Genomic DNA, 12962 nt, shown 5'->3' on the forward strand with positions numbered 1-12962 from the left:
TATTAGCTTCAGATAAACTTTTAAATACATTTTTGCACAGAAGGAGGACTGTGGATTTTGTCCTCCATCACTTACATAGTAAGTGCATTATGAAGAGATCTTCTAATGGTCAGTATGAACAAGGGGAATGATTATGTAAGAAAAACTCAGTGTTCAATCGGGCTCCTGACTGTTGTTTGAAGACAGACTTGAAACACTATGAACCTGTCCCTTAAGTATATACTTTAAGTACATGTTTCTAATGAACCTTTTGTATTTAACTTGAATAAAATCTTGATTCCAGGACTATTATTGTCCCTTTTTCTTAAGTAAAGGGTGTAAATATGTCATCCAACTCTACTTATTTAGAATAATACAACTTATAGTAGAACTGTAGGCAGGACAGACAGAGAGTATAAGTTAATGTTTGCTAGACAGACTGACAGAAGTCAGTTTTTATGTTCAGCTTTTAAGTTTTTTTAACTTTAGCGTTATGACTAAGGTCAACAACAAGTTAAAATGTATGAGAGTAAAACAGATGAAAGTAAACTATAACTTTAAAGTCTGTGTGAGACTGAGACTGTCTCAGATGATAGCAGCAGCTTCTATGTGGTACAGCTCCAGAAAGAGCTCACTGTAGACAGAAATCCCCAGGATGGTGTCAATAACTCTGCTGCCCTTGACACTCACAATTTGATAACATCTGAATATCTGCACACATTTGACTCTTTGATTTGAATTGAGCACATCTACTTTAACTAAGGACTGGGCTCGTAAAAATATGTAAGTCCAATATTTAACAAGCAGGCATTGTGAGTGAATATATAATACCCATTTAAATTACTTTCATTTAACCTAGAATAGTTAATCAACATTATTTGATAATACTGGTGAAATCGTGTGTCCACATTGTTTTGTGTACTTTTAGTCTGGGCTTGATTTCCATGGTTTGAGTCAGGCGTCTTATTTCAATGCTACAGCATACAGTGATATTTTAGACAATAGTGTATTTCCAACTTTGTATTTGTTCCTCTCCTGTTTCAATATGTCATTGCATCTGTACACAAAGCCAGGTTCATAAAGAAATGGTTTCCCAATTCAATGTGGAAGAACTTGGCTGGCCTACATAGAACCCTGACCTCAACCCCATCCAACACCTTTGATTAAGTGGAATCCTGACTGCAAGCCAGACCTTATCACCAAGGCTGGTTTAGCAACCAAAGAACTCCAGGTGACCCTGAAGTGCCGGATTTACTAAGTATCAACAGGTTTATGCTAATTTATTGAAAAGTTGGGAGTACACACCATTAATCAGCTTTATTTTTATCTGATCTTAAAGGACTTGTCTTGAGGAGAGCCTTTATGTCAAAATTGAGTTTTAAACCTTCATTATTTCAGTTTTGAGCTTCACACTGCCATAGAGGCTTTAATAATCAGTTTTTGCTGAACCTGTTTTACAGAGGTGCTAATTCAACTTAATGCTTATTTTGGAGGCTTTAGTTCATGGTGCTGTTGAATTGTATTGGGTTATATATTGAGAGATGCTTTTCCACTCATTGATATAAATGGGGTGGATGAAAGATTAGAAACATCTGTCAGTATACAGGGATACAATTTGATAGCGTCACATACTACAGCCTCCAAAATAACATAAAGTTGAATTAACACCTTTAGCAAACAATTTTAACACTTCTATAAGTGATATTATAAATGGGCGCAAATCCCTGCAGACATGTTAGTTCTTCTTTATGGATCAGTTATAAGACATCAATAAGAGCAACTTGTGAGTTGGCAGGATGGGAAAAATCTCAAAGAACGCTTCCATGAATTTGACAAAAAAAAGTCATAACTCAAGGTCCACTTACTAACTTTTTCCATAGCTTTCCACCACATCTAACAGTCTTCCTCAGCAGATGGAGTTTGGTCAGTTTTCATGAGGATAGCTCAGTAGTTATCACATGACCAAATAGCCTAATATCTAACATCTGATATCTACTGACAAAGACTGTACGATGCAGTTGAAAGATCCAGAAAAGGCTTTTAAGTTGGGATTTTGTATGTCAAATTATTCAAGAAAGAACTCACATGTTCCATGAATTGTTCATCTGAGTGTGTTGTGTTCATATTTTAAACAAGACAAGTTGAATATGAACACAGTCCTGTTGTTACCAGGGGTTCAGTGACTTGCTCAAATGCACCTCAGTGACCATGGACCATAGACTCTAAGTCAGCTTGGCATAAACCTGCACTTGATTTTGATTGTGGTGGTCTTAACTCCACATACACACACACACACACACACACATACACACACACCAGTCATTGCTGTCCTCTAACCTTCAGGCTGCGTCTCTTCAGTCAGTACTGAGTAGGTGAACTCAGGTCAGGTTGCTGCCACAGTGTAATTTCACACGGTGTTTAAATCAATACCTGTCAGCTCTGGCTGAGGCTGCTTCCAACTGAAAAGAGAGAGGGTCTGAATACAAGTCCTGCTTGTAGGAGCCAGTGAAAGATGGAAAGATGGAACATGTACTTGTATTTGTGTAAATAGAATACAAATTTATACCATGCTGAATTTGACCTCATATTACCCAAATGCAACCTGTTATTGCACCAGCCCCACCAAATTAACTGAGTAAATTATAGACCTAAATGTGTTTTTTTATTATTAAAAATCTGGCTCCAGAAAAAAATATTTTGGGATTTAAAATGGGATTATAGAAAAAACATATGCAAACTATACAAAGGTTTTTGAGCAGCAGTAACTGATCTCCACTGCTGGAAATCCAGACTTTTTAGAGCTTTTTATTTTTATTTTTTTCTTTAATCTGAACTACTGCAGTGAAATATTCTTGCATGGTAATAACCAAGTTCCTAGAGGTGAGCAGAAAATGATGGTTAGTTTGAACAGTATTTGTCAAACTAAGAACACTTCAGAATTTGCTAAAGAGCCAGTTTTAAAGTCAACTTTAAATATTCTTTGTCAAAAGGGAAGAATGCATGAAGAATAAGACCCATTTATCCAGCCACTTACCCGAACTTACAAAAGTAAACTGTAAAATTCTCCCTCAAGCATTTACATGTTTAATCACATGTATGTATGCTCAGAGAGGACAAAATGATTAACCCTACATGTGTCTCACTGTTCAACTTACATTTACTCAGTGATCTTATTCTACAAAAGCCTTTTTTAAGTTCATTTTATTTGTGTGACATTTTGATGTTTCCAGCTGCAAATAACACATGACATTAACAACAAGTTAAGCTACTGAGACAGATGATATACTGCAATTATAAGAAATTTTGTCACAATCTCAACAAAAAGAAAACCAAACTGGAGCAGGGAGGAAAGTCTGCTGCTGGTAGACAAGGTACAGTCGAAAAAAACAAATAATAAGAGGGATCTAGTACCACACTGACAAATGTGAAGATGCATGGAAACAAAAAATTACAAACAATATCAATGCCAGCTTTATTTTGTCATTTATACTCTTTAGGTATATGATTAGGATTTATGAAGGGGACAGTGCAGAAACAGAGCAGACTGTGCTGTTGATGCTGCAGTGCTGCCCCCTGCTGTTAAAGACCTGTGTCATCTCTGACCTCAACAGAAACATGATTATGATGGAGGTTTCAAGCTTTTATTAAAATATAAAGAGTTAATGTCTGAACCACCTTTGACAAATCTTGGAAACCTAACAATTACATATCTAAATAAAAGAGTATCCTTATTCTATGGGACTTTAGTGACTCTCATAAAAAGGAATCTAGAGGCATGGAGAATAGATATTTGGGAAGATATACATGAAGCAGATTGGCATGACATGCTTAGAGGGCACAACAGAATACAATCAATACAATAATTAAATTATTGCAGTACAAATGGCTAATGCAAACTTATATTACTCCAGTAAAATTTTCCCTGACATTGCAGATATTTGTTGTTGTTTGGGAAAGTATTACGCAGAACAAATCCCGGATTTTGGGTAAGAATGTTCCCCTTTATGCAAAGCGTATTCTAGACATACACCCAGAGAACTTAGCTGTCAATTCTAAGCAGTCAGTGTTGATAGATTTCTTCAGGCCAGGAGATGGTTGCTCTCTTTTGGAATAATATGAAAACTCCCTCTGTGAGCTTATGGTTGAAGGAGGTGGCAACCTTGCTTTAGAGTGACTGATATATATTGTTCGAGGAAAAAGAAAACAACTTACTGCTATCATGAATGTCATCACTACAGCTGCTTTTAGTTTTCTTCTTTAATTGTTTCATATTGATCTAGGTCTACTTGAGAGGAGGTGCAGCAGACATATACAGTGTAGTTGTGACAGAGATTCACTCGTACAACATAAACCTTTCTTTCTGGAAATAATTTATGCCTGTGGAAGCCTCCTTGTAAGAAAATATTGAAAAAAATAAACACGTGAGATTTAATTAATCAACATATGTCTTTAATGTTTATAAATTATTCACTTATATTACAAGATATTGTTACATTAGCGACCGATAATGATTAACAAACTTTACATTTCAGCTGTGGTGTCATAGAAATTTTAATGCATAAAAGGAATAAATTTAACTTCTTGATTAATCTTGCAACAACTAGTGGATTTACCTTAATCCATCCTGCATTCATTTATATATTTATATTCTTTGATCACTAGACTGAACACTGGAGATAATATCTGCATGTGTGCATATTCATGTTTCTTCAGTCTATTTCATCAGTGACACACTGTTTAAGAAGTTACACACAAAAAAAAGATAAATAACAAAAAAATTCAACACAAAAGTCAGTTACAGAAGTCGGTCATTAAAGGATAAGTACTGTGTGTGTGTGTGTGTGTGTGTGTGTGTGTGTGTGTGTGTGTGTGTGTGTGTCTCTACTAGCAATTTGAAACGGAGCTGGTGACTGATGGCCGGATCAACTCCTCCATTATCAGAGCGAGGGTGTGGCACAACTGCTTGGCCTGACAGAGACAAAGATCAAAAAGAAGATTAAAATCAGACATAAATGCAGAATCTCAAGGATTTTACAAATGATGACATTTAAGATTTCACCGCATACCAGAATTCTCAGTAGGTAATAAACTAAAACAAGCTGATGTTTAAGTGATATTGTGTTTGAGGTTCCACCGACCATATGTAAAAAAAATAATAATAATTGCAAAATCTATCTTTTCTCTTCAAATATGTGTTTGTTTGTTTGTGGAAGCACTAAAAGGTTAACACTCTCTGTTCTCTATCTATTGACACATTTGCAACATTCTTATGTCCATGTCTATCACAGTTAACCAATCAGGTCACAATTAATTCAAAATCATGTTTATACAGTTATTACAGTTAATTATTCTCATAAAATTAGGAAACATCATTAAATATCAAGTTGATAAAATTATTTAATATATGTTTTGTTAGCTGTTAAAGTGTGTCCGAGGTCTCCAGCACCCCAAACAGAAAACAAGGGTTGACATTTCCATGCTGGCCAGATGAATGCATACTGAGCATGCTCTATGGGCAGAACACGCACACCAGAGATTACGAGAGGGTTTCTCTCAGAACTCGGCTACATTATCACCACTTTCCCTTTGTGAATCCATTGAATTTAAATTACAAATGTATAAAAATGAAACCCAGGTTGTAAAAAAAATGATAAAAAAGTATTCTCCTCTCAGTCAGTACTGTAGTCATTACCTGTTTGAGATGAATGGTGACTTTTTTGGGACGGACTGGATCGCCATAACTGATGTCCATTGCTGGCACTTTGCTGCGTTTCTTGGGGCGGATGGTGCGCATGGCCTGCACGTCTGACAGAGGAATCAGAAACACTTGCTCCTGCAGTGCAAAGAGACAGAGATCATTAGATGGCTGAATTTCATTTTTTTTATTAAATGCTACATATCGTGCAGTCAGTCATCCATCAGAGATGTACTGTACACCTGCTACTGGAGATGAATGTCATTAATATCAGTAGAGAGATCTGGCTCTCGTTGGAAGCTTTTCCAACCTAACAAGATGGACTTTCTGCAGGATTGTTTAAGACAAATCTCAAGATTTTTACACCTTGTGTCTGACTGCACACAGACTGAAAGACAAATCTGGTATTATGTGGTTGAGGAGGATTATTTTATACTATTAGAGGCATTAAATGTAAAAAAAGGACTCAAACTGTCCTTCAAGAAAACATTTTAAATATGAGCAGGTTAACTTTAGATAATGAATATGGCATAAAATCTCACATCATTGTTGACTGTCAAGCTTAAATGGGTCATTCAATCCATTCTATTTTCCTCCTCTTCTTGAAATCTGTCTTATCTGACATATTTTGCTGTAAATTCCCCTTAATAGTGATTGTTGTTGGAGAACATGTGCTCTCATCTGTCCAGTTCTGACTGTAGTGACAATATCTCATAACTACATGTCCCTCCAAATCAGTGGAGGTCAAGAGATGCTCTTAAAACATGTGGAATAACAGGACTTTGCATAGAGTAACAATGCAGTGTTTTACTACTGACTACTATCTTCTGTCAGTACCTGTGTTTTAGGGTGAAGGAACAGAACTCCCTCATGGCTGATGCTGATCACACAGGGAGAGGGACATCCGCGCTGGCTGACCTTCTGGGCCAAGAAAGCGTTGGAGCCGAACAGAGGCAGGGTCCTCAGAAACTCTGGAGGACAAGGTTCAGACAAATACATCAGTGACAATTCAGAGGAAATGGGAGAGGAGGGGAGGGGAGCAGGTACTTCCTACCTACCAATGAATCTCATTTTGGCGTCTTGAGGGTGGAGGGACTGCATGGCAGCCAGCTGGCCCAGACAGAAGGAGTGGATCTCCTCCACTTTACTGCTGAGCCCCTCCTGTGAGGGCAGGTAGTCCTTCATCTCCAATCTTATGGGGAAATACACACAACAAACTGTCAATCATGTGCATACATTTGGAGCTGTTTACCAAAAGTTTTCTGTTTTTGCAAGAATTTGCTGGTCTTCAACACATTGAAGCTGAAGTTAGGGACTGTGTGGAAATTATTAGGGTGGGGAGGGGGGCTGAATTATTGACCTCATATAAAAGCAAGGCCCTCTGCAGCCTTATCTATAATATTTTCTTTGGATACTCCTACTGACTTACAAAAAATTACAATACCCTCCCTTAATATCTCACAATAATACTATTGACGTGGTGGTGACGTGTATTCTCATTTACAGTATATTTCTCTATATTTACCTTGATACATATATTTAGTTCTTATAAACAACATTACATTATTAATTTGTTTCTTTCTTCAATACAGCTTCCTGTGAAAAATATGATTCATGTCTCCACCCAGTTACTGCAGTTACAGTCGCCCCACACTACCCTCACACACTGTAGCCACAGACACTACACAGAAATACTGAGTGAATGAATAATGTGGTGTCTGTCAACAAATAGCTCTAGAACGCAACTAACCTAAGATCAAAAATTGTAATGACTACAGTTCTGTTTGTGTACAAATTAAATAAACAAGATACAACATGTTAACTGGTGAGCTTTAGATGTGTTTGTGAGTGTCTTTTTGAACTTGTTTGAACTGTTTCCCCTGCTTTCAGTCTTTATGCTACGCTAGGCTAACCACATCCTGACTCCACCTTGACAACCCTTCTCTAGAGCCACTAAAGACATTGCACAACTGTTTTCACAGGCTGAGTAGTGCTAATAAATTGACTGAATTTATAATAACTATATAATAACAGTGGAAGTTGAATGCAATGTACAATGTAAAGTCCAGTTTGATGATATTCCTTAAGTGATGAGTGTTGTATTATTGAGAATATCAGTCTGTGTGACTCACAGCGAAGGCTGGTTCATCATTCCACGAGCCAGATGCTGCAGGGCTGACAGCTCTGCTACCTGCTGGACTGATGAGGAACTACCTGCAGCAGGGGCAAGCATCAGCTGCCCATTCAGGTAGTCACCCAGGAGCTACACACACACACACACACAAAGAAACAGACAATAAGAGTTAGATGGAATCAGGACCAGCAGATATGAATGTTCTCCTGCTGCAGACTGCGGGGAACTCATCATGTTACCTGTTGGTAGTGGAAGTCCACATAGAGGTCGTTGTTGAAGGACAGAGGGCTTCTCCACATCAGTCTTCTCAGTGACAGGAAGATGGAGCCGTCATCCAGCAGGAAGTCGAACAGGTACTCCTCAGCATGGAGAGGACGCACCGTCCCATCTGACAGAGGAGAAGAGGAGTTAGGAGGAGGAGAGGATCTTTTTTATCTGACTCTCTTCACTGACAGTTGTAACATGCTCTAATCACAGCAAAACCATCACTGCAGTTCATTTCATTTCAGGTTCAAAAGCAAGATGAAGCTTTTCAGTTCCCATCATCCAAAATGGCTCAGTGTATCCACTCTTCACTCACTCTAAAGTCTATTTGACAAGGCAAGTTACACTGGATGCTGTTTAAACTAATATATCCACCCAATATCCCCCTACCAGGGAAGAAAAAATAAAATATTGATTTATAATCTACATGTTCACATACTATATTTTAAGATGTCATTTCCTGCACAGTTGGAGCACACTCATTCACAAGCATTATGGCCTTGTCTTTAGTGCACAGATGGAAAGTGACTAAGTACTTTTACTCAAGTATTTAACCAAGTACAACTTTTAGGTACTTGTAGTTTACGTTTTCCATTTTTTTCTTATGATTTTTCTGCTGCACTACATTTCACAGGGAACTATTGTACCTTTTATTGCACTGCCTTCATTTAATAGCTGTAGTTACGGCTCCATCTTGACCAGCAACGTTACAATGCTGCTTATATGTTAATGCATCAGTAATAATAATCCAAGAATATCATATAACATCCTCATAGGACGCTGATTGGTCCGAACCACCGGTGGTTTGGACCAATCAGCGTCCTATGAGGATTCTCGCGTGATCTTGTGATCTCATGAATCCAGCTGCCTCGTAAGGTAAGACAGTAACAGACAGATGGTTCATCCAATCACCTGCCCTTTTCCAAACAGTTTCCAAGGATGACTTCTCAGATGGTTCTGTGTAACAAACCATCTGGCGCGTCAGGTTACATAATTACAGATGAATCTAACTACACTTTCTACATCAGTTACAGCAGATTTTGAGTCCATTTTACCTTGTTCTCTGTTGGCGAGGATGGAGAACTCTTTGATTTCTATGGGATCTGAGATGCCGATTTCTTTACAGAATTCTGTTACCATATCTGCTACAATCTAGACGAAGATAAAAAATACAAACATAGATTTTCATAATAAACAAAATAAAAAGACTATTGTGCATAGATAAGCAGGTATAAATAAATCTTACACTGAAGCTTCGTATCTTCATGGAGAAATCCACCTCTCCTGGAAGCTTGATCGGAACGCGTCGAGAGGTTTTCCCAGCCTGCAGAAAACCAAGACACACTCACAGTCAGTTCTGCTGTAGATACTGACAAGGATGGAACCATGAAAGGTGTGCTTTCATATGCGTTAATGAGTAGGTCAACTTGCCAGAATGGCTTCCATCTCAGTTTGTGAGGGGATGTTACGGCGACCACCAAAACTGAGAGACCGCTTAAGGTTATCCTGACACACACTTGCCAGCTCTGTAGACAAAGATGTTATAAAGAGTGTTTGCACTGCAAGAGGTATTTATCTAAACATTTAGTGTATTTAGGAGTGTGCGTGTGAAGTGATGTCAGAGTGTGCGCATTGTCTTGTGTTTCTTCTACCTTGGTACGGGTGTTCGTAGTCCTGAGAGATGTCGTGCAGGTGATGTGAGACGTAGGGCTGCAGAGTACTAGAGCAGGGGAAGAACCCGGTCACCAGGTTCAACAGCCGCCAGCCGAGAGTAGAGCTGGATCTGTGGAGGCAACACACAGCAATCGATCAAACCGTTTGTGAATAATCATGAGAAAGGTCATCTCTGGGATTCAACTCGAGAATAAGAAATAGTGTGATTTCTCTCCAACAAAGGTAGAATATTTATAACTTTAATATAACTATAAGAGTGTAGCAGTAAAAGCACTATAGTGAGTATACCAAAGACTCATATGTTTGTGTGTTGTGGATTACTTTCAATGAAAATTTACAATGGGGGAAAAACTTTTGTACAAAGCTCCAGAAAGGGTCAGCAGATAAATCTGAGGGGTGGTGAGATGATTAATGGGAGAGGAAAGAAGAAAAAACAAAGTTCTGATACACAAATCTGTTTTCAGTTTTTGGACTTTTTCTCTAATCTTTGATTTTTGCTGAAATATTGGATCATTTGAACATTTATTGAAATGTAAGCATGTGAGAGGTTTAGAGGGAAAAATCAGGAGCTGTAAACAACTCATAGACATGTGAAATGTGACCCCGACTACACACTGCTTTTTGTAAGACGACAAAATTAAAAAGGTTGGAAACCACTGGTTTCATCTTTAACAATGTGTTGTATTTTAAAAGCTTGTTATATTATCCATTGTGTCAAATCTTCATCTGAAAGGTAACTAAAGCTGTCAAATAAATAGAAAGTACAATATTTCCCTCTGAAATATAGTAGAGTGGAAGTATAAAGTAGTATCACATGGAAATACTCAAGTAAAATTAACACAAAAACCTCAAATGTTATTTTCCAGCACTGATTACATGTTATTATGGCTACTGGGGAGAAGCACAATTTTTATTTGTGTATTTATAATAATAATTTACTACTTTTCATACTATTACTATTTATCATATAATTGTCACATAGTTGTCAAGCCACGATGCAACATTAAACATGATGTACTTTTATATTCTATTAGCAAGAGCACGGAGGCACATTGTAGATCTTACTGTATTTATTCCTCATTCCAAACCCTTTGATTTATTTTTAAAGCTGCATTAATCAGTTGTCGTACTCGACACACACACTCACTTGGTTGGGTTATTGGTGGTTTGCTTGATGACCTGGCAGTAGATTTCATCTCTCAGCAGCTCTTTTTCCTTCCCGAGCTGAAAGGAAGAGAGAAACTCATAGTTTCATTTCTATTTGAAGTCCATTCATCACAGATACATGGTTTGAATGAGCACTGACCAGTAGGATTTCGCCCAGGCAGTCTGCTTGGGTATTATTCTTTTTCATCGGCACGTCACCCATGAACTGCATCACGTCTGGAGGGAGAGGTGAGCATGAGAAATGATTAAGAAATAGTGCAGAGTCAAAGTGAAACAGTGGTGTGCTAGCATGTTCAGTGTTGAAGCACTCACCCATAAAGCACTTGACTGATAAATCATTGATTTCAGGGTCATTGTAGAGAATGAGGGACTCCTGTATGGCCCCCTGAAAATAAATACAGCATGATACAGATGTGTCAGTGTACAGTGTATAGTACATACAGTATGAGCAGTGACTAAACATGGGACATGTACTGTGACTTGTATTGTGCTACCTCATTGTGTCGAACCACCTCTGCAAAGTTCCTTCCGTTAGCTGGCAGACCTGTTGTCCCAACTCTTTGATAAACAGATAATGGTAGCCCAAAATTAGCCACGACATAGTCCATGAACCCAAACCACCTCACATTATCAACAACAATAATTATCATTCTTCTATCATACCTGAAGTATTTCATGGCAAACTCAGCCATGGCCGAGTTGATCTCTAACTCTTTGCTGGGCGGCTCTGAGTCGGTGCTGCGTATGCTGATGGGACCTGGAGACGGGCCCTTCGGTGGACTACTAGGTCTACTGGCCCTCATGCTTTTCCTCCTATCATCTCTTCGATCAAGGTGGAGACTGTGGTAGTCTGGGGCTGCAGATGGCTGGGTGAGGTCCTCTGGGAAAAGACCAGAGCGCCCTCCCAGGGTGCCAAAACGCCAGCCTGGTGGAACACACAGAGGAGTTATTTGACAGGAAGCAGTTGTTGATATACATTATAAATCTAATAAGACACATACAAGCGTAATAATTATGATGTACTATAGTTATAGTAACAGCGTAATATTAACTATAGAAACCATACTGTAAATTACATTTAGATTAATTCACACCTATTCATTTTATATGTATGGAAGATGTAAAATGCCTAAATTAAAACAAATCAAACAAAGAAATAAAGTGAAATACAGTACACATTTTAAGTATTTCCTTATTTTATATGTATTCATATACATATATACCAACTAATTATGCCAACTAACTACCAACAACTAAATAGCTGTCAGTCTTAACTCATGTTTGAAACGTGGCACAAATATGGCTTTGGATGGACACTGTTGTATTTGATTATAATGTATAAGATATAATATAATAATATACACTTGTCAGCCTTCCCTCAGAAACACCTAACACAATTTGTTTTGTCTGTTGCCCCGGGCTGCTCACCTGTCTGGAGTCCTTCCATTGGCAGGAGTTTGATGACATCACCCCTGCTGAAGGTGAGCAGACTCTTATCATCTGTCACAAAACTCTTCAGTGCGACCACATGGCCCGAGTCCTGGAGAGCAGAGAGGCAGATCATTTAAGAGTTTCTGTCAGTTGCTGGAGGGATGAAACTAACACATCCACCAGAGCTGGGGGATATCAACTGAATGAGATGGGACCCCAACGGCCAAAAGATGATGATGAAGAGGGAAGTGGTACCTTGATGAGCTCCTGGAGGAAGAGTTGGATCATGGCAGTGATCTGAGGAGCTCTGGAGGACTGCAGCAGTAAGTTTTCATTCTTCAACTCCAGTTCCACTCTGTCTTTACCATTGAGGTCAACTGACATCAGCTCTGCATAACTATATTCACACAGGCCTGAGTTAATATTCTGTTCACCAGCTACTGTGAATTAGCATGAAAGTAGCTGCATCCAACATTCAGTAAGAAGTAGAATTTACAAAAGAATAGTAGATAATGCCTGTGTCTGCACCATCACCAATTAAGCATTTTGTATAATTTGATAGCTTATAATAGAAAAATTATTTTTTTTAAAGTTTATAAATTATAAATCACTCAAAGC

General features: G+C 38.3%; 1 protein-coding gene across 1 annotated transcript in view; it reads right to left on the minus strand.

Annotated features, from left to right (window-relative positions):
- Positions 1-4432: 4432 nt before the first annotated feature.
- Positions 4433-12962, minus strand: part of myo15b (myosin XVB) — a 41425-nt gene continuing 32895 nt past the window's right edge. Inside the window, exons 42-58 of the mRNA XM_042397715.1 lie at positions 12600-12741; positions 12342-12453; positions 11577-11838; positions 11408-11471; positions 11226-11298; positions 11053-11129; positions 10894-10970; positions 9725-9855; positions 9504-9598; positions 9319-9396; positions 9128-9224; positions 8048-8196; positions 7807-7937; positions 6733-6866; positions 6512-6645; positions 5672-5812; positions 4433-4947 (exon numbers count right to left, since the gene is read on the minus strand). Coding sequence (XP_042253649.1) covers positions 4864-4947; positions 5672-5812; positions 6512-6645; positions 6733-6866; positions 7807-7937; positions 8048-8196; positions 9128-9224; positions 9319-9396; positions 9504-9598; positions 9725-9855; positions 10894-10970; positions 11053-11129; positions 11226-11298; positions 11408-11471; positions 11577-11838; positions 12342-12453; positions 12600-12741 — 1981 coding nt within the window. The 3' untranslated portion in view covers positions 4433-4863. The remainder of the gene's footprint in view (positions 4948-5671; positions 5813-6511; positions 6646-6732; positions 6867-7806; positions 7938-8047; positions 8197-9127; positions 9225-9318; positions 9397-9503; positions 9599-9724; positions 9856-10893; positions 10971-11052; positions 11130-11225; positions 11299-11407; positions 11472-11576; positions 11839-12341; positions 12454-12599; positions 12742-12962) is intronic.

Source organism: Thunnus maccoyii, chromosome 20 (assembly GCF_910596095.1).
Source record: "Thunnus maccoyii chromosome 20, fThuMac1.1, whole genome shotgun sequence".
NCBI classification, from domain to species: Eukaryota; Metazoa; Chordata; class Actinopteri; order Scombriformes; family Scombridae; genus Thunnus; species Thunnus maccoyii.